The following is a 26,931-nucleotide window of genomic DNA, read 5'->3' as shown; positions in this document are numbered from 1 at the left end:
AGCTCTGGTGTTATTCTGTCAATGGCAATAGTAACATAGTAGACAGAGCAAGAAAATCCAAGTAGGAGGGGTGGTGGTTGTGTCACACACTGGACTTTCACCCATAAGACTGGTGTTTGTATCTCATGTGAACCCAAAAGTCAACATGCATTGTTTTTTTAACCAAGTAACATAGGCACCGCCATATGTCAGGTATGTTTACACTTAGCTATTTTAACCTAAACTATGATCGTTTTTCTAAACCTAACTAAGTAGTTTTATCGCCTAAACCCTAAAGTATTTTTGCTGGTGAAACCTACATTTTCTGTAAAGACTGAAGTTTAATTTAAAAGACGAAGCATATCACAAATGGCACAGAGGCTGACATGTCCAAAACTGATGCTAAAGGCATACCTTTCAGGCATAGTTTGAGTGTACGACCACTGACCAAGCTGCTGTATTTGAAGTTGGGAGTGAGAACCTGTTGATCTGACATAGCAACACTAAACTTAAGATCAAATATTGTTCTCTGCATTAAATTAATTGAGTTATGCATCAGCTTTTGTCTTGCAGACTGGCGCAGTATGCACACACATTCTTCTGAACATGTGAATGGGTTCACAATTTAAATATTGGTGGCTCTGAAAGAAACAATAACAAGTACTTTATAAGGATGCAATCACGGAATACAAATACATTGCATGGGTACTACTTAAAAAATTCTGGCTGTAAATTGTGGCAAAAATGGGGATTGATGTAATGAAATCTTAAACTTAAACCTGCGTTAACTAATTTTTTGGCCACCTCTGGGCAGCATATAGGGATTTCAGCACAGTATCTTGCCATATTATTAGGTTTTCGAGTTCATGTTGCAAACATGGACAAAATTATCATTTTTTAAAGGTGGGTATTGTGTTGAGCCCCAAGCAAATGTATACATTTCTACATGAAGACAGCAGGGCCTTAGATTATGTAATATTGTACAGGTGTGAACATAAGAATTGTCATTTAAATTAACATCATTTTGCATCACTAAATATCTGAGCTTCATCTCTAACTATGTTACTCACCAGCTGTTGACAATAAAGGAAGTGTAGGTTTTCATCAGTGCAAAGGTATTTGCTTAAACAGAAGCACATTTATGTAGGTTCTGGTGCATGTATACATGAGAGCTCTCTATCTAATCAGACTTTCCAGTCCTCAACTTAGCAGTGTGTTATCAAGTGTTATTAATATTGGAGGGATAATTGAATACTTTCCTAGCCTCTGACGTGGAAACAATCAAAACAGTTCTTCATCAGCTTTGTCAATTTGAGGTTTTTGGTGAGACGACGAATCCAACAGGATGTTTTTTTGAAGATCATCTCTTAATAAGACAAAGCTGGATCTTGGCCCCTGGTTTTCTGGAGCTCTTTTGAAGGCAGCTGAAGTAATGATTAGAAAGCAAAGTCCACATCTGAGATATATTTTCCAATACCAAAGCCATTACTGGAACCAGATGGGAGAGACGTTGGTCCGTTTGATACTTCCTGGTTTTTAACAAGCCTTTTTATTGACAGAATGGTTTCATGTTTTGTTGTTTACGCTTGTTGCACTGACATGATGGATTTCAGCTCGTAAAAGTATTTACATTAAAGCATTCATCATCGAGTTTCTCTGTGTTTCTTGTGCAGGTAAAATACAAGCCACCTCTGTCAGTTTTTTGGGTTCGGTGCACATTTGCTGGTTACTGTACATTAATCAAATGAAATGACATGGGAAAGTCATGCCGGATCAGCATGGAAACCATATCCATCAGCGCAGACTTTGTGAAGACGAATCTGTTAAGTTTGACAGTTAATTAGTTCTGCCTTTTGTTTAAGAAAGCATTGGAGTTCACTATCAGCATGAGCTGTTAGAGATCTGTCTCAGCATTAGCATTTACACACCACATACCGAGGCACCAACAGCCCGTGAAACCACAATAAACCGGAATCAGAAGAAGCATCATAGGAGAGATGCGGGAGAATACAAAACATGTATGCGTGAGAGACCCCTCGGTGTGGAGATCTGGCAGCGGCAAGCTTTATCTTTCCACACAGCGTGAAAATGTTAGTTTGGCACAGCTGTTTGCATGCAAAGAGTGAAATGATGGTTTGCTGAAAGTGAAAATATGGACAATCCTTTAAGTGTTAATATAGCAAATGTTTACAAGTTTCTAACAAACCATTATTTAGATAAAGCCCTTATCTTAATATCAGCTCAAAAAGTGTAATGACTGTTAAGTTTTTGCTCCACAGCCTTAATTCTTTAAGAATCATGAGATTCTACGGCACTGGGGCAGTTACCTGCTGTGCCTGTTTGGTCATTTGGAGACTGTACATGGGGACAACATTGCTTTGAGCTAAGTGCTAAATCAGTTTGCTTACATGTTCACAAAAACAATGTTATCATGCATGATAGTGTTCATGATATAATGGCATTAAAAAGTCCATCTTTTTTGACATGTTAAAATGCTGAAAACAAACTTTTAATTAACAAGTGTCATCAAGTGTTGAAACATACTTTTTCACAAAACACAATCACACTTCACAACACAATGTTTCACAAAATTTCAAGAAACACTACATGTTATGACATTTGTCACATGCAATGTTTTGTGAAATCTTGTAGTATTTTGTGAAAAGGTATGTGTCGTGAAATCTGGTTTCGTTTTGTGAAATATTGATTTTCTGTTTCTGTGTTGTGAAACGTTGTGAAATGTGGTTGGGTTTTGTGAATGTTATTTTGTTTTCTGAAATGTTTTGTGAAATCTTGTTTTGTTGTCTGAAATGTTGTTGTCTTTTGTGAAATGTCATTGTGTTATGTGAAATGTGTTTTCTGAAATGTTGTGCCTGTCAATTGTAATTGTCTTTTGACCCCATGGGCCACCATATAATCCATCCTTTTTTTTTGGTGAGATATTTCTCTGAACCGAAGTGAAACACCAACCAACCAACCAACCAACATTGCCATGCCAATACAAATCCATTAAAGCAAATTAATAATATAATAGACACCATTCAGTTTTCCATATTTATGTAAAATTTGTATGTACATGTAATAGGCAGCAATGCACTGCTGACATTCAAATCTGAAACAAAATAGTGCTAAAATTGACCAGCGACACTTGAGCTAAACAAACCAGAACAAAGAGTAAGCAATATTTGCACTTTGATAACTTTTGCATTTTTTAAACCTGTATGACAACGAGGTGTTTTCCATAACCGATGACTACTGATCACTGCAGGTAGACTGAAGTGGTAAAAAATATATGTAGCCAAATGTCAAGTGACGACACACAAGAAGAAATGAAAAAATCAGCCACACAGGCCTACATGGTTTCTCATTATGATGCAGATTGGTGGTTATGATTCTCTTAACATTTTTCAAGTAACAAAAGGAAATGCAACAATGAAATGAAGACATGAAAAAATCAAAATGATTGGTAGTGCAGTCTTTAGTTTGACTAAACAATCAGCTGACGGCAGCACTCTCTCATACTTCTGTCAATAAGTTATTCAACAGGAACTCTATGTGGAGCTGCTCTGTACAATGTGGCTTTTAAATCACCAGGTACCTGCAACTGCCAGTCCTGTAGTCTAACCACTGGTTTTATGATTTGTTATTATATGCTCACAGTAAGTGGGATTAGTAAGAATAGCAGAACATTTTTTTCTTTTTGAGTTAGATAAGAAGACCATTATCTCTCTCATGATTTACCCTAAACATGAAGCTAGAGCCAGCAGATGGTTTGCTTTCACCAGCATTAGGGTGACCAATTAAGAATGGGTAAAATTCAAGTCAGGGAAGTTGGGGGTGGGCGTGGTTCAATGGCCAGAGTAGCATTGACCTCAAGATTATATTGAATGTATGTAAATGTATGCAAAATTAGTGGGCAACGGAACAAGATTTTGGTAGCAGAACTGTTTTGGTTTCAGTTTATAGTCCATTTATGGTCTGTTTGTGGTCTGAGTTGTATTGTCCAATCACATTTGAGCAGAAGGTAAACAGTCCCTGTGGAGTTGGAATGCATTGGCCGAAATACATGGGCCATCATCTAATGACAATTTAGCTTAATATTACCTTTTTCAAAAATAATTCATTACCTGAATTCATATGCAGACATCTGTTAATGGAGATTTGCCAAAATGGGGCTTGCATGTAAGAGGAAGTCTTTTTAGGACATCTAGTCATGCTAGTTAGCATAAAGTCTTGAAGGAGGAAGAAACAGCAAGCTATCTACCAGCACCTCTAAAGCTTGCTAAATAAAACATTCAGTTTGTTTAATCTGAACAAAACATTTTTTTAAAAAAAACTATTTGTAGGTTTTTATTACTCAACAAAGCCAGGCTAGCTGTTTAACCTTGCGTCTAGTCTTTTTGCAATGCTAAGCTAACCACCTGCTGGCTCTAGCTTCAAATTTACCATAACCTTCAGACACAAAGGTGTTTTTAATCTTCCCACTGAGCCCTCAATAAAAAAGCAAAAGTATATTTCCCAAAATGTTCAACTGTACCTTTAAGCAAAATCCCAAATGGTTGAATCAAAGAGTGTAACAAAATACATGTATCTACACACATATAGTGGAAATGATTTCAGTGAGGAAGGGCTTTTACTACAATATCCTTTTCTTAAGAAGAAATAAAGGAAACCCGACCCTTTTTTGTGGCGTCATCGCTCACCACATTCAACTAAAAACTTAACGATGGACATCTCAAAGTATATCTGTAAATATACAAAGATATATAGATATATAAACAGAAAATAGAAAGCAATGTTTGGGATTTTAATGCTTGTGCAAGTTCATTTGTACGATGAAATGCGACCAGAGGAGGTGTGGGTTGTATTATTTGAAGACGTTCTCGAAGGCGGGACATTTGTAGGTCTTGAGTTTCTTGATGGCCTTTTTGAACTCTTTGCTGGACTTGTCCCACTTGTGGATGCCTGTGAGGAGGTACTGCTTATCCACCTTGCGGCCCATGATTAGATACTGGTTTCCAAGGTTGTCCAGCTGCTGGCAGGGGCAGTCTGCACCGTTCTTCAAGTACATCACCAATGTCTTGATATCCTTCTTCTTTAGGTTACCCACTTTCAACATCTTCTTCCTCTTCTGCAGGATCACCTTGCGATCCATGTTTTCTCGCTTCACCTCCTTGATCTTGGTCTTGAAAGCTGAAGAGAAAAAGGAGGAAAAACTGTTACCTCATGCTTGGAGGTGAGTGAGTTCTTGTACAAAGTGTTTGGTCTAATCACACTGTTGCCTCTAAAGACTGCTAGTTAATATTTTGTAAGTATAAAATGCCGTCATGCGCAGTGTGTCAACCTCTATGCTAGCAAAACGAAACCTGATAAAGGGTATCAGTGGCTAGTCAGCACTATGTCCTTGGGGACATAATGTGATTCTGTAAGGGTATACTGGTTCGGCAGAGCAATTCACCGCCACTTGACTATTTCACTTCTTGTCTTTTCTTTCCATTTTTTAACTTATGTTTTATATCCTGTTGCATGTAAATTTATATCCATATGTATTGTGATATTTTCTGGAAAACCAATTGAGAAAAGCCCTGAGACATTACACCACCTTTAATTTGTAGTTTTTGTCAAAATTTTGTTATTCACATCATCTTATTAACAAAATTAACTTATTAACATTATGTGAGTTGTTTTAAGTTATATGCATTTTTGGAATCATCATTTAAAAAAAAAAAAGGTTCATATCATTATTGCTATTTGGACTGCAAAACTACTCAGAACACAGATTAATCCTTATAATACTAAGGTGGCGATTAAGGGGTATAAACAGTTAGCATAAGACAAATGACAATAATATTCCCACTCTAAAACTTTTATTATCATGGCAGGGTGTACACCTGGAGAGGAGCATGAGTTCAGTTGTTCGTTTGCGTGTGTACACATTGAACTGACTGTCCGAAGCTAATCTTGCATATTATTGGACCTATCAGCCTAATTTTTTTAATGCACATTTATTATTATATGCTCAAAGACCTGCTCTGGTTGCTGTGATTCACAAGTTTTGCAAAGCCTATTTTCCGTACCTATTGCTCTGTTTTGTAAAGTCACTGGCTACCTGTTTGATGGTGTATCTTTAAAGTTGTAGATGGTAAATTCAACCAATCAGAGCAGTGGATGCAGTTTTTAATCATGTCAAACATTTCTTGTGAACTGCAGTCAAACTGTCAAACTAGGCAGCGCTGATCAAATATGAATCAAGATTCTGTTGCTGCATTGTCTATTTCTCACCTCAGATGTGTTCTACAAATACATTCTAGTGTGCTTAGAAAATGCCGTGAAAAACAAGGTGGAGTTAGTGGCTTAATCTTTAAAAGGTGTCAAAACATGTTGGCTTTTTTAATTCTTCAGAAATGACAATAAAGGCCTTTTGATGAAATTCCTCCTTGTTTTTCACATTTTTGGAGTTCCTAGATTTCTTTCCTGTACATTCTAGTATACTGTTTAGCTGTAAAATGAGAAGGTTTGGTCCGGCTGCTGGGTTTTACTTGGGTTTGACTCAACTGTTCTCAACATGGCAGCCAGGTCACAATCTGTATCATAAAGGTTACCAACTACAGCTTTAAATATGCACCTTTAATCAGGTACCCTATGAAGGTATAAAACAGAGCAGTCAATAGAAAAGGTTTTTAAAAAATTGTGATTGACAGAAAACCCTGGAGAGGCCCTTGAGTAAATGTGCATTAAATTATAATGTGGACTTTGTTTTGGGGTTTTCTGTTTGTGTTTTCCTTGTTTCATGTTATTCATGTTTTCTTTCCTGTTTTATTTTGTGGTATCACTCCTCGTGTGTCATGTCTGATTTTACTTCCTGTCTTTGTGTGTTTTCCCGTCGTAGTGCTTCCCTGATTAGTCCCACCTGTCTTTAATCAGTCTTGTTTGTCCTTCTCTGTCTTCAGAGTCTTCTTTACACACCTGTTCTGTTTTACTCGTTTGCTCCATCCTTGTGTTCCCTGCCATTGTGCAATCCCTGTGTTTTCCTCCTTTTACCTGTGTCCACCCCAAGCTGTGTCTCATTCTTGTGATTGGCTCCCTGTGTATATATATTCAACTAAAACACAAGAAACTTGTGCTCCGATAACTGTGTCTCCCTTTGTTCCTTCCTCCCGTTTGTCTCCGCTAGGTATACTGCTGTCTTGAACTCTCAGTTTTTCCTTATGATCCTAATTTGTTCCACTTTAGTTTTTGATTTGTTTTTAATTTGTACTTTGTGTTTTGGTTACCTGCTTGTTTTTTGGACATTTTGCCAACATTAATGCTCACTTTTCATTTGTACACCTGTCTTCCCTTTTTTTGTTCTGCATTTGGGTCCTTATCTGAACTCATATATGATAGTTAGGCTGATGGCTCCAATAGTATGCAAGATTTGTTGCTGACAGACAATTAAACAGTTTGGTTCACAGTTTGACCACAATTCACAAGCAGTGATTGACATGACTGCCTCTCGTTGGTTGTTTTTGTTGCAATGAGGTTTAGGAAACACTTGATTTTTTTTTAACGCATTATCTGTCTCATGTTCTAATAGCCGGGTTTCCATCAGCCTTCAAATTGCACAAACTGAAATTGCAAATATAAAATACGGCTAATGGAAACACGTCAATTTCAGAACAATTCCCGTTTATCATAAAAAGCTCTTACACTTCGATGAGGTGGTATTTCAGGCCATGCCAAAAAGCTGTATTTCACGAAAGTGCAATTAAACACTTTTTTGCTTTTATAGGTCACATGATACTATGGCTATGCGCTTGTCCGTAGGAACTGGCTCCCTCAGGCATGATGCAGCAGGCGCTACTAAAGGTGTTATTGCGTCTTCAAAGTTGAGCAGATCAACTGAAATTTTTGAATCCACAGTTCCTCTGTGAAATCATAGACTATTACCTCCCATAAATCCCTCATATGTGGCCACTAAGGAGCTTATTGCTTAATTTTTGTGCTAATCTGTAATGGAAGTCCGGCTACTGTCAGGAAATAGTGACCAATTCAGCAAATTTAACAAAATGTTATTTTTATAAAAATTTACCAACTGCAACTGATGACACATTTGTCTTAAGTTGATGACATTCAAAAGTAGCACGCTGTTTACCACTGTTTGCTTGATCATTGTGCATCAGTTGTTGGTAGCCAGTTACTTATCATCTGCAACCTGGCTGGAGGTGGTCGGGCACACTTCGATCCAAGTCCAGAGATGGTCCATCTTGGTTACAACATGGCTGGTTTAAACTGGTAATAGAATGCCAATCAACACGACATGGTTTGACTCTGCGTGGCCAAAAGTGCCAATGAAAAAGCCCCGCTAATCTTTTACTAAACTCTATTTAACCTTCTAATCTCTCTGTTTCCTCCTGTTCCCCTTCTGAATCAGAGCATGAGTCAAACCTTGGTGGTCCAAATCTCCATATGCTTCCATGCATTACATCCTCTCAGTTTCCACTGACATATAACGATGTGTGTGTGGTAGGGATGACCTTGTGGCACGGCAATGTGAGGAAAAAAAAAAAGCTTTCACATAGTCACATAGATTGGACATGTTATGTCTAATCTATGTGACAGAGCCGCTGTCAGGATAAATCAGTGGATCATGTCAGAGACAAAGTCTTGTGACCTACAGCGCAGGAACAGCCTGATTGAGCATGAATCATTTTCACACTCCGGCAAAGATTTGGACTGATAAAACTGTAACTTCTGTCTAACTTTCTCCACGGTATTTGACACCAAATCCCTCTTGACTCACTTTTCACAGAAATGAAACCTGAATTGGCACTTTAAGAAACTTCCAGGCGTTTCATCTCTTCCTTTGCTCCTGTATCTCCCATTGCTAATTAAAGACAAAAAAAAAAAAGAGCAGCACTGTTTTTCTCAGTATTAAGAGTGCACATGGTAGGGATTAAGACTTTTATCCCCCGTCTCTAGTCTCTCAAACGGCCTCTGTGAGGCGGCTTAGTGTTCGGTAAAATCAAAATGGGCAGCATTCATAATTAGGGAGTCATAGAGGAGAAGGTTTGGCCCACCCCTGAAAGGACCTCATCTTGATAAATCCTCCATCCTGGATAATCCTTGACGCCATGAACTTTCTTTGCACCTCGTGTTGTTTGAGAGTTTAATCTCTTTAGTAACTACGTACAGTAAGAAGTCAGATCACTCAGCTGTTTAGTGGCTAACAATGCTGTGCTTTGCTCTGAGCTGGTCAAACTGCAGCCACACATAATTATAATGTGCAACAGAGCAAACAACTATTTTCATTTGAACATTTAAATCCATCCAAAAGGTGCTATTTAATGGTGTTTCTGCTACGCCGTTATGCTCTTTTTCTCCTTGTGCAGGATGTATCAAACATGGACTGTAAAGCCCACTAAGCTGCCATTGTTTCTCCACCACGGTGGGACCAACACAGAGCTATTGTACTGAGAGAATAAAGGCTTTTGATTGAACCAGCCAACATCTCTATTCTCACATTCTAGCTTAAGCTGCTGAAATCAGCTAAAGATTATTAATAAAAACAATTCTCCAGTATTAATAAAGCCAAGTACTATACTTGGTTGCAATTTTGAAGCACTTTGATTTTCCATCTTTCAAACACCACTCCCCAACAATACTTTATGACTTCACTGTATTTATCTGACTGCTAATACTACTACTACCGCTAATACTGTTTGTATGCAGACTTTGATTCTGAATCAGGGGCCGACTGATATTGCTTTTTCAGGGCCAATAATGATTACGATTATTACAAGTTAATGCGATAACCAGTATTTGTAACCGGTATGTATTTACGATAAAAATGAAAATCTCCTTGTCAATATTTAGAATTTGGAATATAACAAACTCCAACAATGAAGTGTTCAACATCATATACAGCAAGTTCCCAGAAACTTTTTTTTATAAAGTCAAGTGAAAATTTAAATAAAAATAGCTGCCGGAGGATTTACAAAGAAAAAAATCCTTCCATGCTGACACTTAGTTTGCACTTCTTAATTTATTAATTCATTTTATGGGCGATCATTAAAATAAAACGCTGACACAGATAATCGCCAAAATGCCAGATGTTGGCCCCAATAATCAGCCAGGCTGACAATCTGTCAACCTCTATTCTGCATACAAACAGATGATCTGCTAAAAAATTTCCCAATGCATTTTGGCTTGTGAACCCTAAAATTACAACATTGGCCATTAACATGTACTAGTGACTCCTAATCATAGGTTATAGGTAAACAAGTTTGGGAGAAACTAAATCAAAAAGTGATTAGTGTATTCAGAATTTCCCAAAAAACAGAACACAAATAATAGTTGAAAAAAACAGTTCTTTACAATCATGTCTTCCTTATCCAAGTGATAATCTTGTGACCCCTCTGGCAACAGTTTGAATTTAACTTTTGCTTGCATTTGTACAGTGAGGCATTACTCCTTTTAACTACATGACCTGAATTATTTTGCCTCCATATTTTTGTGTTATTACTGAGCAGTTGTTAAGTCCAGTAACTACATTTTGACTCCAATTTGCTTGAAATCATCATGGAAAAAGGAAAACAAAAAAAGATAACATTGTATCATTATTTAGCCATGATACAAATCTGATTTAAGTTCTTATTTTGAAGAACATAGTGTGTTTCAAATGCCTAATTTAAAAGAATATAAAAAAAAATACATTAGGCAGCCCCTCAAATATGTTGCAAATAAATGCAAATGTAACCAAACCCCTTTGCAGATGTATCCAATCACTGCAACTTTCTTTGCACTTCCTTGTTTCTGGTTGTGAAGATACAGAAATGTGCATCCAAACGTCCCACATTTACCAACAAAACTACTGTTAGAGACCATGCCAGGCTTTTCCCATATATTCTGCATGAAATCAGGAATTAACTGTTTAGAACTACGCACAACTTTGTGGTTGTGGTTGTGGTGGAACAGAAACGAAAGCCATCGACTGACATACACTTTGCTATCACAAAACACACCAGAGAGAAGAGAATGGCTGAAACACCTGGACAACAGACAAATCAGCATGACAGAGGATGTTGTTGCATCCACATGTGATGCACATGCTGAAAGAATCCTGGTGAGTTAGATTAAAAGTGCATGGCAAGTGGTAACGTCAGTGTAACATAAATCACGAAGGAATAGAGGCATGTTTGCCTGTCTTTGTTACAAACACTGTGTGTTTGTTTGATTAAAAAATAGTCAAAAATAAAAAGTCTCAAATAAAATAGTTTAACATGATGTGAAAGCTTTTTTAAGCTTTTTTCTAAGGTTATTTAAAATGTTTTGTTCTTCAAGTTTCAGGTTGCCTTTGGTTTTAATGAATTATACAAAACAAGCAGCTAAGCAGTAATCACTTTCTCTCACAGATTTAAATGCAAACAAAAAAGATTAAAAACACTGCAACTTGCTTTGCAATTAAAAAAGAAAACCTGCTGCCAGGTTTCAGCGAAACTGATTTAAGTAGTCGTGAGGTTAACTCAACATTTTACAAAAACTGGATTTAGTTACTTATTAAATGTTACCTTTATATTTAATACAAACTATCTTTAGGTATTTATGTAATGTTAACTTGACTGTAAAATTATTTTCCTTCTAGTAATCTCAAGTAAAGAAGGGATAAAACATTTTATTTGGTTTGCGGGGTTTCCCTGACCCCTGACCTGATTCAGAGGCACAGACAGGTCCTTCAGCTCCCAGGGTGTCATAAACCCAGCGGGAGGGCGTGTACCGCTCCTCATTCACAATAATGGAGACACAAATGATCGGATAAGCTGAAGTGATCAGTGCAGGACGCAGGGCTGCCCTGTTGTTTACTGCGTCAGCAAAGGGAAGCAGCAATTTGGCAACAACAACAAAGTGAGCTGTCCGAGGCAGCGGAGAGATTTAATTGAAGGGTGCTGGAGCTTTTTTGGGGACAATGAGGTACCGTAAAACCTTAAGCACCGAGATAAAGTGCAGTGGGAACAAAGTGTTGAGTGGGATGAGCTGTAAATCTGTTACCAGCTGAGTGCCGCAAATAATGTGTGTGTTTATAGGCGTATGTGTGTGTGTGTTTGTTGGAAGGAGATTCATCAGAATTTTGTTTGTTGGCCCGAGAACCTTTATCTTGTTATAGTAACTGTGATGTATTAGCTTGAAAACACGCATGTGACTACAAGAATCTTTTCTCCGCTGCCAGAATGAATTCACATCCAACCACCTTAAGTCAAAAGCTGTCTCGCTGCGGCATTCTCTGCTTTCATCAGGGTCAAACTGCACGGAAAAGTCAAATGCGCTTGTGCAGTTGATGGGAAGCAATTGTGCAGGGTGTTAAACCATAGAAACTCTTTTATCACAAAGAACTACTTCACACTTAAGATTTACCTTAACTGAAAACAGACTTTTCGCAACTTCCAGTAAGTGAGGTTTTCAGGGGAATAAAATGCTACTTCACTGCCAGGGTGAGGATATTTTACACATGATTGGTCCGTACAGATTAATAAAGACTTCAGCGGAAATCACTGATTCATTCCTCAGGCCTCTCCATGGTTTCACATCCCTTTTTTTTAATGGAGATGGAGCAAGAAATCTATTAATCATATCTATTTTGTGGTCTTGTCCAAACAAGACTTGTCTGCTTCTAAAACTGATGCTACTGTCTGTATTGCCAACGCCACAGTTTTTAATTCTGCCTGGTCATAGTTCTTACACATTTCCCCTGAATTACAACAGATTTTGCACCTCTTCTTTCTATTTCATTATCACAATTTGTTTCTGGCACTATACAGACTGTATCTCTTTTTAAAGTCTACTCTTTCAAACCCTCTGCAGCCGGAGAGGTAAAGCCATCCGGCCCGCATGAGTTGGGCACAGCTTACACCCCATTTTGGTGCTGGCCCTGTTTCGCGTGGGTGAAAGAACCCCTCTAGACTGGGTCTGAGGGTTGCCTCTAAGATTAGGTATGACCCGACTTGCCCTTCTCTCTTCTCTTGCTTACCCAGGGGTGTGTGTGCCAGAGACCACAGCCAGCTGTGGGTCCCCAACACATTCTTATCCCAAGCTGTCACATATTGCCGCTTTGCAGTTGACTTCCACATCTACATATTACGCTGTATGTATCCTTCTGCGTCTGCTATTGATGTTCCGGGATGCTGTTACCGTGATGTCAACAAAAGCTCATAGTGGAATTATGCTGCACGTGGTTATGTTTGGACAATACAAGCACATGGCAACCAATGCCGGGACGTCAACAAACGCACATGCTAGTAAGGTAAGATTAGGGTAATGTGTAGATAAAAACACCACATTCAGATGGGAAGCCTATGCTGGACTCCTCTGTGTCCATCCAAGGTTTGTTGGATCCGTCCACAGGCCCCTATTTGGACCTGATCCTTATTTTACATTATTACCGGCAGCGTTTCAACCTGACACTGTTCTGTGGCATATCACGCGGACGTGACATGTTCTGTCCGTTCTACAATCTACAATCTACAATTTCATTTAGCAGACGCTTTTATCCAAAGCGACGTACAACACAAGCAAGAATTTAGACTTAAGGAAAAAACCCTTAAACCCGTTCATGTTCTCAACTGGTGCCGCCCGTCTGCTTATCGTGCCGCTGCAGCAGGTGCCATCCAGTTGCATATAATAATAACACCTTGAACAGTTCTGTTTGATCGTGTTCTAAGATGACACCATCCAGCAGTATATATATCTATATATATATATATATAGACAAGAATAGTGGCTTTTGACATCAGGATCATATGCTAAAATCACTGCAAAACCTTGGGATGAGAAGGGGCTGTGGATCCCTGGTGTGGGACTATACTGTCCAAGGCCGGAGAGGTATGTCCATGGGTTTGAGGGTCCCTAGCGAGGGACAAGCCTACAGCATGACCTCCCTTCCCCTGCCTGGTACTTAACTGGTGTCCAGGTATACTGTAACGGTAGTATTTCATGCATTCTAAGGCATACGGATACGTAAGTGACGTCAGCACAGGAAGTGATGGGCGCGGGGCTGGGCCTGTGTGTGTGAATATTTTCCGGTTTTAGTCCATGTGCATTTGAGTTGTTTTAATAAAGTCAACAAAAGACAGCCTCCTGATGATATTTCTACATAACACTACACCAGGGGCATGGACCGAAACCTAAACCAAATTTAAAGTATTACAGAAAACACTATTTTAATATCTATAATTGTGTTATTTTCATTCTTCAAAGTCATCAGAATGCAAGAAACAAAATATTTGAAACTAAAAGTTTTCTGGGTTAAGGTCCCCCAGATCTTTTTTGAATTCCTCCCAATTTTTGAGGTCTCAAGGTTTGCAAGTATGTCGGCTGTGTCTGTCCACTTTCAGTTGAGTCATAGCAGGATAAAATCAGAATGCTGCTCTTATCTTTCCTTGGTGGGATGAAACACATCACGATAAAAGCCTGATTTTTTCCATCTGCATATTTTCTTTTTCCTTAAGACAAGACATTAAGTCATATTTGGCCTCAGCTGCTGTCAGATGTATTTATAGTTGCAGCTTTCTCTTCTGACCAAAACCGAATTCCATTGGCCTATTGGAAAAAGCAACAAACAAATCTTTAGCCTTGCTGGTAATATAAGCAGTTATGCTATCTCTTGTTAGGCTGTGCATTAAATGTTTACCCTGCTGTAATCAACTTATGCACCATGCTGAAATCACAGCGACGTTTGCTGCATTCCAGAGGAGTGCCGCTCGCTTGTGGGTTCAAATCTGCAGCATAAGCAGCACAGCGTCTCATCCTCAGCCCAGTGCTAAATCTGTCTGTGTATCCTCACATGTCAGCTGGTTAGGGGGCTTATGACAAGCAAGCAAAACAACATCTGTCTTCATCCGAGATGAAACAAGCCAATAATGTGCCACTCTCCTCTTGGCAAACCGGGACACAGACTGAAAAGAGGCGAGTCCCATCACCGCAGCATAAACAGCGAGGCAATTCGTTAAACAAATGTAACTTTAAACTTTTCTTTCGGAGACCTGGAGGAAAGTCTGTTTCTAATGTGCATCCAGTCTATGTTTGCTCAACGTGGAACCTGGAATTCAAGCTGCCGCAAGTTTTTGCTTCAGCCACAGATTAATACATGAAAGCCTTGACATCTTGCATCCTGTGTCCATCATGCACAAATCATTCCTGGAAGACCTCATAACTCAAATTCAGTTGCTGTTTGTATTTTTAATTGAGCTCAAGACTTTTCGTACCGGATTACTCATGCAAAATTTCCAAAACTGACTCAAGTGCCCCCATCAGCTAAAGATGAACCCTCTCTCCTGGTTTGTTGATGTTGTTGTGGGTCTGGTTTCTGATCTAGTTGGGCTGCAGACGCTCTAATGAAATGAATGTGTAAAACCGGCTGTGGCATGCAATGTCTGACTTTAACAAGTTGCCTCTAAAATTTCCAACCAATCCCTCACTTGTCCAGAAATGTTGTCTAATTCTATTCCCTTCGGGCAATTGTTCTCCCTAGATTTCCGAGATAGTATTCCAAAAATTACACAACCACTGGAAAGCTAAGAACATGACTCCAGAGGCCATTAAACCCCTTAAAATTAATAATATGACTGTTATGTGAAGCTGTTTAAAGACAGATTTTTAAACTTGCAATATATGACAGAGTGACAAGAAAAGTCTGTCTGCCCTAATACTCATTTACTTTCTATACAACACATATTTGTGTGTTAACCAATTCAAACTAGAGCTGTGATGAGTAGTTGATTTATGGTTGGTTTGTTGGTTGAGAGAAAATTACTTGCAACTATTTCAATAATTAGATTATGGCAAAAAAAAAAAGGCCAAACATGTTTGAGTAGTTTTAAATGTGATACACCTTTTCTCAATGTAAGTCTATGGGAAAAAAAGTCCTTTTTGGCTGCAGGGCATCACATGACAGTGTAATTACACTGTTTGGCCGCTAGTAAAAATATGGCTTTAAAGCCCGGTGTACCTTTGGGGGGGGCTAGGGGTTTAGAGGGAAAGTGGATTTCAGAGGCGCCTGTTGGGTTCATGCATTGGGAATTTTAGAATTAGAACAGATCAGACTGGAAAGTCAGAATTGTCCATTTCTATGCCATTCACTGAGCTCATAAACCATTTAACATCTCACAAGCATTTCAACATCTGAAATCTGAGAAAATTGATTTTATTTCTCTCAAAAACACTGAAAAAAAGCATATTAAACAACTTTGCATAAATGTCTCATAAACTCTTAAAAACAACCAAAAAAACTGAAAATTAGTGTGTATTATCAAAAAAATGAAGGAAAAATGTCCAGAAAACTATACTTATAATATTCTAAAATTATATTTAAAATAATGTTACAGAAAAAAGATGAACTATTTTAGCTTTTTCTTGGGGTCATTTACGTGTCCTTTCTTTCTTTCTTTCTTTCTTTTTTCTTCAGGTAATTTACTTGTAAGTTTTGACTATTTTTTTGCTAATTTTCAAGCCATTTCTTTTTAGGTTGTTCATCACCCTCTCCCCATGTTTTTGAAAGAAATTTAACTGATTTGCTCAGATTTCAAAGGGTTAACCAACAAAGGATATGGGTCAACTAAAGTAAAATAAAAAAATATATAAACATAATTTATTTAATAGGTGTTTTGTGAAACACATATTTGTAAAATATGTTTTTAAAGAAAAACAAGCACGTGGTTTGTCTTTGAGAAAGACATAACGCCCCCAGTCCTCCAAGACAGCAGATCAAACATCCCGCTTTACTACTGCGAAGACCTGCCACATAAATATTTTAAAGACCCCAATTCATTAGTCACAGAACATCATCCTGGAACAGACCAGACAGCCCTGGTACATCTGACCGAGACAAAAAACCTCACATGTAACCTTTACATAAAAACTGCTGGTATGTAAAAAGTTTCACTGGAGTGGAAATGGCCATGTATGGTCAGAAACGGGGTGAAAAAATGCAGCTTTACTTACTTTCTCAAGAATTTATGGAGTGTTTTAAAGCTCAAGGATGGAGAATACAATTGATGCAACATCATGCTGATGCGATTTCATGGAGCGCTGTGATACATGTTAAGGCATCTCAGAGTGGGTCGTAGTTTGCATGTTGCGTGTTGTCAGAGTACGTGTCGGGGAGGACACTTACCGAACTCGCTGGCACACATGTGATCGAGCATGGCGTCTGTTTTCATTTCATTGTCACATGGAGGGCAGATGGGAGAGTAACCTGTGGAAAATAAATAAAGGGATATGGTTTGGAAATTGGTGGAAAAAATATCAAATGCAAGTTGCAATGATACCAGCAATGAATCATTCACGTGGCTTTACTGGAATAATTCACGTTGCCACACATTTGGGATGTGGTTAAAAGAAGAAAGACAGAATCAAGAGGGAAACAAAACACTCATTTCTCATTTGAAACGAAGGGGAGTTTGACTAAATAAATAAAAAATCACCACACTTCCCTAACCCTAACCCTCACATTCCCAGGGTTAGGGTTAGGTAGGGGGGTGTGACTTTTTTCAGGGTTAATTCTATTTTAAAAGATTTTTTTTCAGGGTTAATTTTATTATAAATTGTTTTTTGCTGGTTAAGGTTAGTGTAAGATTGGGTGGTATTTTTTTTCAGGGTTAATTCTATTTTAAAAGATTTTTTTTCAGGGTTAATTTTATTTTAAATTGTTTTTTGCTGGTTAAGGTTAGCGTAAGATAGGGTGGTGATTTTTTTTCAGGGTTAATTCTATTTTAAAAGATTTTTTCGTGCAGATTTCCGCACACCTAACTTCTCTCTGAATGCACAGATCCCATCTAGTGTCTGGTCTCTTGGGCTTCGTACGCTCTGATGACCTGACCTCAGCGAGGAATGTCTCCAGCTTTTATAGCCAGCTGTAACTAAGAGCTGCAGTAAACACTCTTCCTCACTCTCTGCTCCATTCTTTTTGAAATGGATCTTTCCGTAAACCTCAACAGCAATGTATACACCTTAAATGCACACACACAAAAAAAAAGAAATATGGAAGGAGTAAATGGTAATGATATTCAATCCAGGCTTAAAGGAATGCTCCGACATTCAAAAAAAAAAGATAATAATAGCTGGCCCAAAGCCAACCCAAGACAAAGAGCCAAAATGTGTTTTTGCCAAAAAGTAATTCAGTCTAGAGGCATATCTGCAAATATTTTACCAACACATTTTTTCTTTTTTTTCTCTCTACTACCACAAATGATTGCTTCGTGCCAAACAGCTGAGTTTACTTTCCAAACAAACTTGGACCTGCAATGTGATCGCTGCGTCCTGCAGCATTTAATTCAAACCGACTGTGTTTCAATGTCGCAGGGTCTGGATCGATTGAGCAGAGCCGGGGGGGGGGGCAAATAGTTTTCTCTCCATTGCCAGTTGTCCATTACATGTGTTTGACGAAAGCTTGTGAAAGTAACACCCAGGTGTAAAGAGCTTATGAAAACAGACACTGTTTGCAGAGTCACGGGGTCCCTTTGCCTGTTTGAGCCTCCTTTAAATCAATTATCACCGGAGTGTATTCAGCATTGGCCTGTAAGAACTCTTAACTGACCTCTATTAGCAATCATTAAGGCCTGAGAAAATCAAGGTAATTTTTGTTTGTCTCAATCAACCTCAAGATCAGATATCACTTCTTTACTGACAAAAGAAAACTGAAACTCTAAGTCAGTGGTTCCCAAACGGTGGGTCGCGCTCTAAAATTTGGTCACCATTGCCCATTGTAAATGGACCGTAAGTGACTAAAGTTTATAAAAATCCCACTTTACTTTGAAGTACAAGCAAATTTTTGGCACAGAGCTTTTTTTTTTAAAGTGCTGTTTCTGATTATTCTTGGAATATGTTTTAAGTCTTTGTGTGTCAAACAACGTGTTTCCATTTTATGGATTGAAACTGAAAATGTGATATTTTATCTAAATTGTGGACCTTGAACTAATAACTAACTAAGAAAACAGTCTGGATCTGTGTTTGGTAGGGGTTGACAGATTATCGGCCTGGTCGAATATCGGGGCCAACATTTGGCATTTTGCCCATTATCTGTATCAGCAATTTATTTGGATGATTGCCAATTAAATTAATTGATGAAATAGTGCAAAATAAGTGTCAGCATGGGAGAAGCTTTAACTCTTTAAAACCTTAGGGAACTATTTTTATTTATTCATTTTTTCCTTAAATTTCAGTTGACTTTATAAAAAAAGTTGCAGGCAACTTGCTGCACATGATACTGAAAGTCTCAGTTTTGATTAAAAATTTGCAAAAGGATTTTAAACAAAGTTTTGTGTTGGAGTTTGTTATATTCCAAATACTAAATACTGACATGAAGATTTTCATTTTTATTGCAAATGCATATCAGTTACTAATATCAAATATCAGTCTCATTGACTACTAATAATCAGTATCGGCCCTGAGAAGCCAACATCGGTCGGCCCCTTGTGTTTGGAGCAGCTGAGAAGCACTGCTCTGAGTAACAGCCCAGACTGTGTGACCTGCTGCAGAGAGCCGGCTTTATTTATCACCAGCGCTGACAACGAATGATAACAGGTGATGTCTGGAGAGCTCAGAGCTCTGTGTGGTCCCACTAACCCTGAAAAGTCTTTTTCAGAAAAAATGGGACTCTGTCCATACCTCCATGTCAGTCAGTGGCACCCACCCCTTCTCTCTACACACACACACACACACACACTCCTTACATACAGTGAGCTCTGTGTCATTGCTGGAAGATTCACAGTCCCCCCATTTATGGCCGACTTCTTCAGCATAAAATGTCTTCAAGTGGTGCATTTACAGCCTGTGATTGAAATATAAGTAAGTCGATGATGTGATGATGGAAATCCCCTTCTATTTTATGGTGAAAGTGAATGAGGCGGTTGTACTTTCCCTTCTCTGGTGTGCACCTAGGCGACCATGCACCAGGGACACTGGCACAGCAGCAGAATATGAGCCGAAACTCCAAACCAAAAGTATTTAGAATCAGCCTGAGCTTTATCTTCCCCAGGCTTCTTGTGCATTTTTCAGGTTGTCTCTGGTATTTGTCAGCTCGGCCCCATTGGGTTTGTGCTGGAAGAGCATTTTTCTGGACTATGTTACTCCATCCACCCCCTGCACTGATGCTGCACGAGGTGTCTGACTCTGTTTCATACCAACCCACACAATGCCAACAGCTCCTGCAGCCAAAGAGCCATCAGTGATAGATGATAAGAGTGGTGGTGGGGGTTTTTTGGGGGGGGGGAGGTTAGGTTGTCCTTGGGAGCTTTGTTTAGAAACCGCTGGCTCTCGCTCGCCTACAGACTGGATTTTAATACACGTTATTTGGACAGCGTGTTTTCCAAATTATGTCTTTCCATCTTTGGGCTGTTCTAATGCATTTGTCAGTGATGGCGCGGTAGAAAATGGGGATTAATAGATGCAGGTATTCACTTTTCGTTGCTGGACTTCCTCCCAGCATTGTGCTCCAGCTCAACAAACACCTTGGAATAAATCACTACCATCTGTAAGAGATTTTCCAATATATTACTCCAAGTCAATGGCAAGCAATTCACATGGAAGCCAGAGTTTGTGTGGCAGCTTACAAAATGAAAAGATGTAACCACATACAACTTTTTTTAAGGAGTATGGGAGGTGGAGGTGAAGGTGGAGGTAGAGGTGGGTGGTTGACGTTATCAAAATTAGATCAAATCCTGGCTTTCACAGCTGATTAACCCCCCCAAAAGGTTGTGCTTGGTTGTTTGTGTTGGGATTTGCATCTGCAAACACACCTTCACCCCTGAAACAACATTCTCAAGCCTGTTTAACTGCACGGGTGTCGACTTTAACGCAGTGCCAAAGTGGTGCCTGTTTGTTTTCCCAGTCAGGTACTTACTCTTAGGTAGTTAATGTTTGGTTACGTTCAGATATCCCAAATGGTTGCATTGCAGCCATCTGATGGAAAGTTAATTGCCAGTAATGAAAAAATAATCATTTGAGTCATTTATCATGCAAGACATGCTAAATATTTTCCATCTTCTATTGGAATGTAGTGTGATAATCTGCAGCGAGTTAGGTAGTTAATGCTTGGTTAAATGATAAAATCCTTGCTGCATTGCAGCAAATTCAAGGAAAATCATTCACTAATAGTTTTAATAGATTAATAATTTGAGTCATGTATCAAGCCAGAAATTTGAAATATTTACTATTTCCAGCTTCTATGTGAATCTAATCTGAAACTTTGTAGCTTTTGTGACTACTTTTGAGCCACTTTGAACTCATGGCAGTGTGAAAAAAAGACTTTGAAACAGCATTTAGACCTCAGTGTAGGGACCTAAAATGCAACAGCTTATAGTCAAAATTTCCTGGGAGGGGATGGGGGGTGTTGATGGCTCATGACTGCAGTATTTTTTTTTAATTCAAGTTACAACTCTGGGCTTTGGCTACATGTGTTTGTTGTTTCTCAATATATTCTGGGATTTAACTGGCAGAAAGAATAACCAATTGATTGTAAACAAAATTCTGACAAACAGCAGATTTATCGATACGGGGGGAAAAAAGTCATTAGTTGCCATCATGATAAGAATATGCCCACAAGCTATCACCTTTTTTTTAACCTAGGATAAGAGACAAAGATGAAGGCTTCTGAACAGAAAAGATAAGCTCAAAATGTTTTATTTTTCCCAGGCTCAATCGTTGGTATTTGTTCATTTACAAAGCCTTACTAGGGAAAGTCCCTTCTTACATTTGCAATTTGATGAAACAGATCTGACTATAGTCTAACATCTCAACAGTTCATCTTGTAGTCTGTTTTTAGTGTAAGGGCCAAGCTTGGAGAGAAAGCTTTTATGTGCTCGGCTCCCCTCACTTGTTACAGCTTCCATAAAAATAAAAAAGTAAAAGAACTGGTCTCTCAGCCTGATTTTAAAGCTAATCTCAATGCGACTTATCTGGTTTAATATATGTTAAAAAAAGAATTTTTAAAAAACAAACAAAAAAACGAACACCGGGTATGACAGGAACATGTCCAACCCCTCTTTTAAAATCCTGCTATTGTCATCCACTTGAAAAAAAATATTTTTTTAAATCACAAAAATCCACTTGAAAAAAAAAAAAATTTAAATCACAAAAATCATGCTTAATATACCTCTGTTTGGCCTGACATCAAATTCTCACAGAGAATATGAAATGAGCTGCTGATTTTTCTCTGATATCCTCCAAAAAACTGTCATAGTGGAAAAGCATATTTTGCGAATTCAGTACCATTCTGATAGAATTTAGCATTATCTTATTTCCCAGATTTTGTGATTGTTACTGCCGTTCCTTCATGTATGTATAAATGCATTAAATGGGATTCAAGTTAAATTCCCCCCCAGAGCCCTTGAATATTTGTGTGTGCCCCTGCACCGAAAATCTCAAACCAAAGTCATGCCGTTGCTCTTAAGCCAGGCACTAAAGCCACAGATGTCCCTGTAGAGCTGCTTAGTGACCTCCGCAACACTGTGTATTACCAGTGGTGGAATATAACTAAATACCCACATACTTAAATATAATTTTGAGTATTTCCAATTTCTGATACTTTTTACATTTACTCTACTACACCTTAGGGGGAAATATTGTACTTTTTACTCCTTTTTATATTTATTTAATATGTTTGGTTACTAGTTACTTTGCATATTTAGATTATTCCCTTATGTTTAATAACCCTAGTTACTCGGCATATTCAGTTTATTCATACACAACTTATAAACTATGATGTACTGTTAAAGGTTAAGCTGCAGTATATAAAGTAATTCAAATGAGGTCCACCTTTACCAAATGCAACATTATAGTGCATCAGTGTAATCCAATTCTGTGATATCCCTTTTTCTGATAGTATAATGAGTACTTTTGGTACTTTAAGTATATTTTGATGCTAATACTTTTACTTAAATAAACCTTCGAATGCAGGACTTTTACTTGTAACAAAGTATCTCTAAATTGTGGTAATCATAATTTAACCACTGGAATTTACTGTGGGCAACTATATTGAATATTGCAATTGAACAGCACGCGCACTCGGTCTCTATTATAGTAACAATATAAACGAAAATGCAGGAATCCACGAGTGAATCATCAAACCTGTCACGTGCGATTTACCTGTCGGTTTGGTGGCCTCGGTCGCGTTTGGCTGGTTAGCAATGCACACATCGTCTTGTGGATACTGGTCGCAGGTGAGCATCTCCGGCCAGGGGAAGCCGAACGCCTCCATGATGGGGGTGCATCCGTCCCGCACGGCCTCGCACAGCCAGCGGCACGGGTAGATGGGCCGCTCCAGGCACACGGGCGCAAAGAGCGAGCAGAGGAAGACCTGCGTGCCCGGGTGGCAGTTCTTGTGCACCAGTGGCACCCAGCTGCTGGCCTGCTGCTTCACCTCCGCCATGGTCTCGTGCTCCAGCAGGTTGGGCAGCAGCATCTGGTTGTAGCCCACGTTATGGCAGAGCCGCAGGTCTTCCGGGATGTCCACGCACTGGGGGGGCTTGCTGTATATGCGCCCGCCGTTGTACATGTCTGACTTCCAGCTGGTGTACTCGTACTCTGACGCCCTGCACGCTGACATGAGCGCCACTGTTACCGCCAGCCGGATCATCCTCCAAAAGGATTCAGGAGCAGACCTCATGTTCTCTTGATTAAAATGAATGTAACTCAGCGCGGCTCAGTCTCAACACTCACTTCATGAAGAAAACTCAGAGGGATAACAAGAAACAAATGGAGAGAAAAAAACAAAGGCTGCACGCTGCTGATCGACGCGCGTAAAACGTGTTGAGTTTCTGGTTTTGGGTAAAGTCCACGGGCACTCTCCTCTGGCTGCAGCCCCGTCGCGCTCCTCTGGTGCGTCTGGCTCCTGCGAGGGTTTGGGGAGGTTTAGCGCTGTGCCTGCGCGGAGCTTGGAAACAAGAGGAGATTGTAAAGTGCGATCCGGCCAATCGGAGCGCGTCTGCGCCTTTTGGCACTCTGCTGTCAGTCAAAAAGCTTAATTACCCAGTGTGTAAAAACACTCCAGCAGCCTCCCTGCCCCTCCTTCTACTCCCCCGCTTGTACTCCCTTTGTCAAAACGAAATACCGAATAATAAAGAAAATTATAGAATGGCAAAAGGAGGAGCACGAACCTGGGATTGTAGCTTTTAAATTACTCAGATTAAAAGTGCATTGTGAAGCATTTCTTTCATTTCAGTTCTCAAACTTTGGAGCAGGAAAAACATGAGTCCTTGATGACAGAAGTTCCCTCCAGTAAAGTCATTTAAATTAGTGATATAGATATGAGCAAATACAGAAAAAACACCAGTTTCCAGATGCATAAATAAGCATCAGTTTCACAAAAAAAAAAAGATATTGCACGATGCTTAATGTAAGAAATGTCCTCTGTGCCCTAAAAAGACTCTTTTTAACCTTTTTATGCAGCTGCATTTGATGTATTGTTTTACCCTTTTTTTTTTTTTAACACAAAAGCATAGTTAGAAAAATATGACAAAATTTCACGTGTTGTCTGTATAGACATATGATAGGAAATATGCATAGATACAGTTTTTGAGTTGGTTGCAGGCGATATCCCACAACACTGGGTTATGTTACCTACAAGTTGCAATAATATTTTAAAGAAAACATTTGCATCTAATGTTCAAAGAACGCTTTAAGGATATTTTTCATTTCCTGGAAATGCTAGCTAAAATTTAATGTTTAACTGCAACTGTCTGAGGATGTTTAAGTGATGCTGAGAGGTAACAGAGCATGTTCTTTTATAAATAACCTTCCCACAATGTTACATGCAAACAAAGGAAAGGGGTTTATAAAGCAATGTTCAGAAAATGTTGTCAGGGTGCTATTGAGTCCTGAGATTACATGTGCATAAAGTAACAGGGGAAAGTAGCAGAGGATTTTTTGGGAAAAAATGAGAACATTTAAAGCCCTGACACACCAAACCAACGGTCGGCCATCAGTTAAAGTTGGGCCTTCGGTGAGCATCTGTCTCCCTTGTCGCCATGGCGTGTCCTGCGCTTCGTATATACTTTTTTACCAGCCTAGTCAGCATTCTGAATTGGCATCAGAGATGTTGGAGCCCGTCGGGGAATTAAACCAAACAAACTTGTTATACAAGGTAGAATTGTTTCTTTTTAGCCACTGAGCTCTTTAGCAGAAACGTCTCCTGATGGTTTGTGTTGTTGTTTCCTAGTACAAGGGTCATGTGCTTTGCTCTTTCAATATTGTTGTTCATGTGCTAACTGGCTAACTAGCATCTCTGGTTTCCCTTTTTGATTACAGATGACCGCTGTCTACTTGTATGGAGAGTTATTTCCTCTCATGCAGGTGCAGAGCGTACGTGCTGGCTGGCCATTGACTGTAGTCATTGTGGTGTCTTCATGGGCAACTTTTTGGCTGAGAAACAGGTGACGTGAGGTGACGCAGTACCTGGCTCTTGCTGCTGCTGGTTCTCTGAGGCTGATTTGGTGAGTCTGGACCTTTGCACCATAGACTGATGCAGAAAAGGCACAAATTGCTTTATAAAATCTCACCAGAAAGTATGAAATTAACTGTTTGATGCTCCAGATTTCCTGGCAGCAGAACCCCCCAAACCCCAATGCTCCCTACAGACACCTCCCAAATATAAAAGACATGCACCTGGAAATATGTCATTTTGTCGTTGTTTGGATTAACAACAAAAATTTGGCAAATGGCTAAAAAAATCCCGATCTTGCAGGAAAATCTTTATCCTGCAGCTGACAGAATATTTTTCACCCAGATGGTTCTTATAGTCAAGAAATACCTCCACAACTGAGGTGCATGTTGTTAAACTACCTTTTAAAGATTGCATGGTTTCTGTCTGTTAGAGAATCTTGCTTTCATTCCAGTGGCTCCCAAAATGTGTTGCAGAGAATCCAGGATTTTAAAAGAACCCCTCCAACAAAAAAAAAAAAAAAAACACAAGGAAGGAAAAAATATCTTCACTAATATTAAGTTAACCCTCTTGTCATGTTCAGAGTTAAGGAACAGAAACAATGTTCCTGAATAAAATTGACTTGCTGCATGTTTAACCATCTGAAAGTAGTATACATTTCCTCCATAAACATTATCTTTAGCTCAGTTAATATCAATTTTATTAACAGTTGTATGTAATCATGTTTATCCACCTCATACAGATCATGGTTTATTGATGAGAATTCACACGTTTTCCATGAAAAAATAAAATACAGTTTCTTTTCTGTACATTAAAAAAATAAACATCCACCTCATTTGTTTTAACACATTCTTCTTTCTTTTTTAAACATTTTTTTTAAATAAGTCGCAGGATGTTAATAAATTCAAACAATACATCTCTTCTGTTAGAGGTCAAATTGACAGGGAGGAGAGAGCATTTTGTGTGTGTATGCATGCGTGTGCGCGTGCGTGCATGCATGTGTGTGTGAGAGTGTGGTTTCATGCTACAAAAATTCTTAAAAATATTTTCCCTGTATTTTTCAACTTTGAAACGGGCCAGTTTGACCCGAAACATAACCTGGGTACCCGCAGATCCTTAAAAAGTCTTGAAACGCATAGAATCCATTAACATTGCATTGCAAAAGCTCAAAATAATGGGTAACCTATAATAATAATAATAAGAAGAAGAAAGAAGAAGAAGAAGAAGAAGAAGAAGAAGAAGAAGAATAACATTTGAAAAATAAAATAAATAACCTCAAGTAATTGATGCTGGTGGTACATGTTTTTTTACATCAATATAGGCTTCTGTAAAATTGGCCTGAAATTTCATTACAAGTTGAAAAAAGGTCTTAAAAAAGTCATAAATCTGGGGCTAGAGTGTGCACCCAATATGTTCAGGCCCTTGCAGCAGCTCGAGTTTGATTCCAGCCTGTGGCCCTTTGCTGTGTGTCGTTCCCCCTCTCTCTCCCACATTTCCTGTCATTCTACAGCTGTCCTATCGATAAAGGGAAAAATAAATCCCACTTG

General features: G+C 38.9%; 1 protein-coding gene across 1 annotated transcript; it reads right to left on the bottom strand.

Moving 5' to 3' along the window:
- Nucleotides 1-3,019: 3,019 nt before the first annotated feature.
- On the bottom strand, nucleotides 3,020-23,933 carry sfrp1a (secreted frizzled-related protein 1a). Its single transcript, XM_042488048.1, has 3 exons — nucleotides 23,092-23,933; nucleotides 17,123-17,203; nucleotides 3,020-5,172 (listed from the first exon to the last, which is right to left on the bottom strand). The coding sequence occupies exons 1-3, from the start codon at nucleotides 23,609-23,611 to the stop codon at nucleotides 4,847-4,849; spliced, it is 927 nt and encodes a 308-aa protein (XP_042343982.1). The 5' UTR covers nucleotides 23,612-23,933; the 3' UTR covers nucleotides 3,020-4,846.
- Nucleotides 23,934-26,931: the final 2,998 nt, after the last annotated feature.

The sequence above is a fragment of the Plectropomus leopardus genome, chromosome 6, assembly GCF_008729295.1.
Source record: "Plectropomus leopardus isolate mb chromosome 6, YSFRI_Pleo_2.0, whole genome shotgun sequence".
NCBI classification, from domain to species: domain Eukaryota; kingdom Metazoa; phylum Chordata; class Actinopteri; order Perciformes; family Serranidae; genus Plectropomus; species Plectropomus leopardus.
Note: the sequence above shows the minus strand (reverse complement) of the source record. Positions and strands in the feature narration are given on the sequence as shown.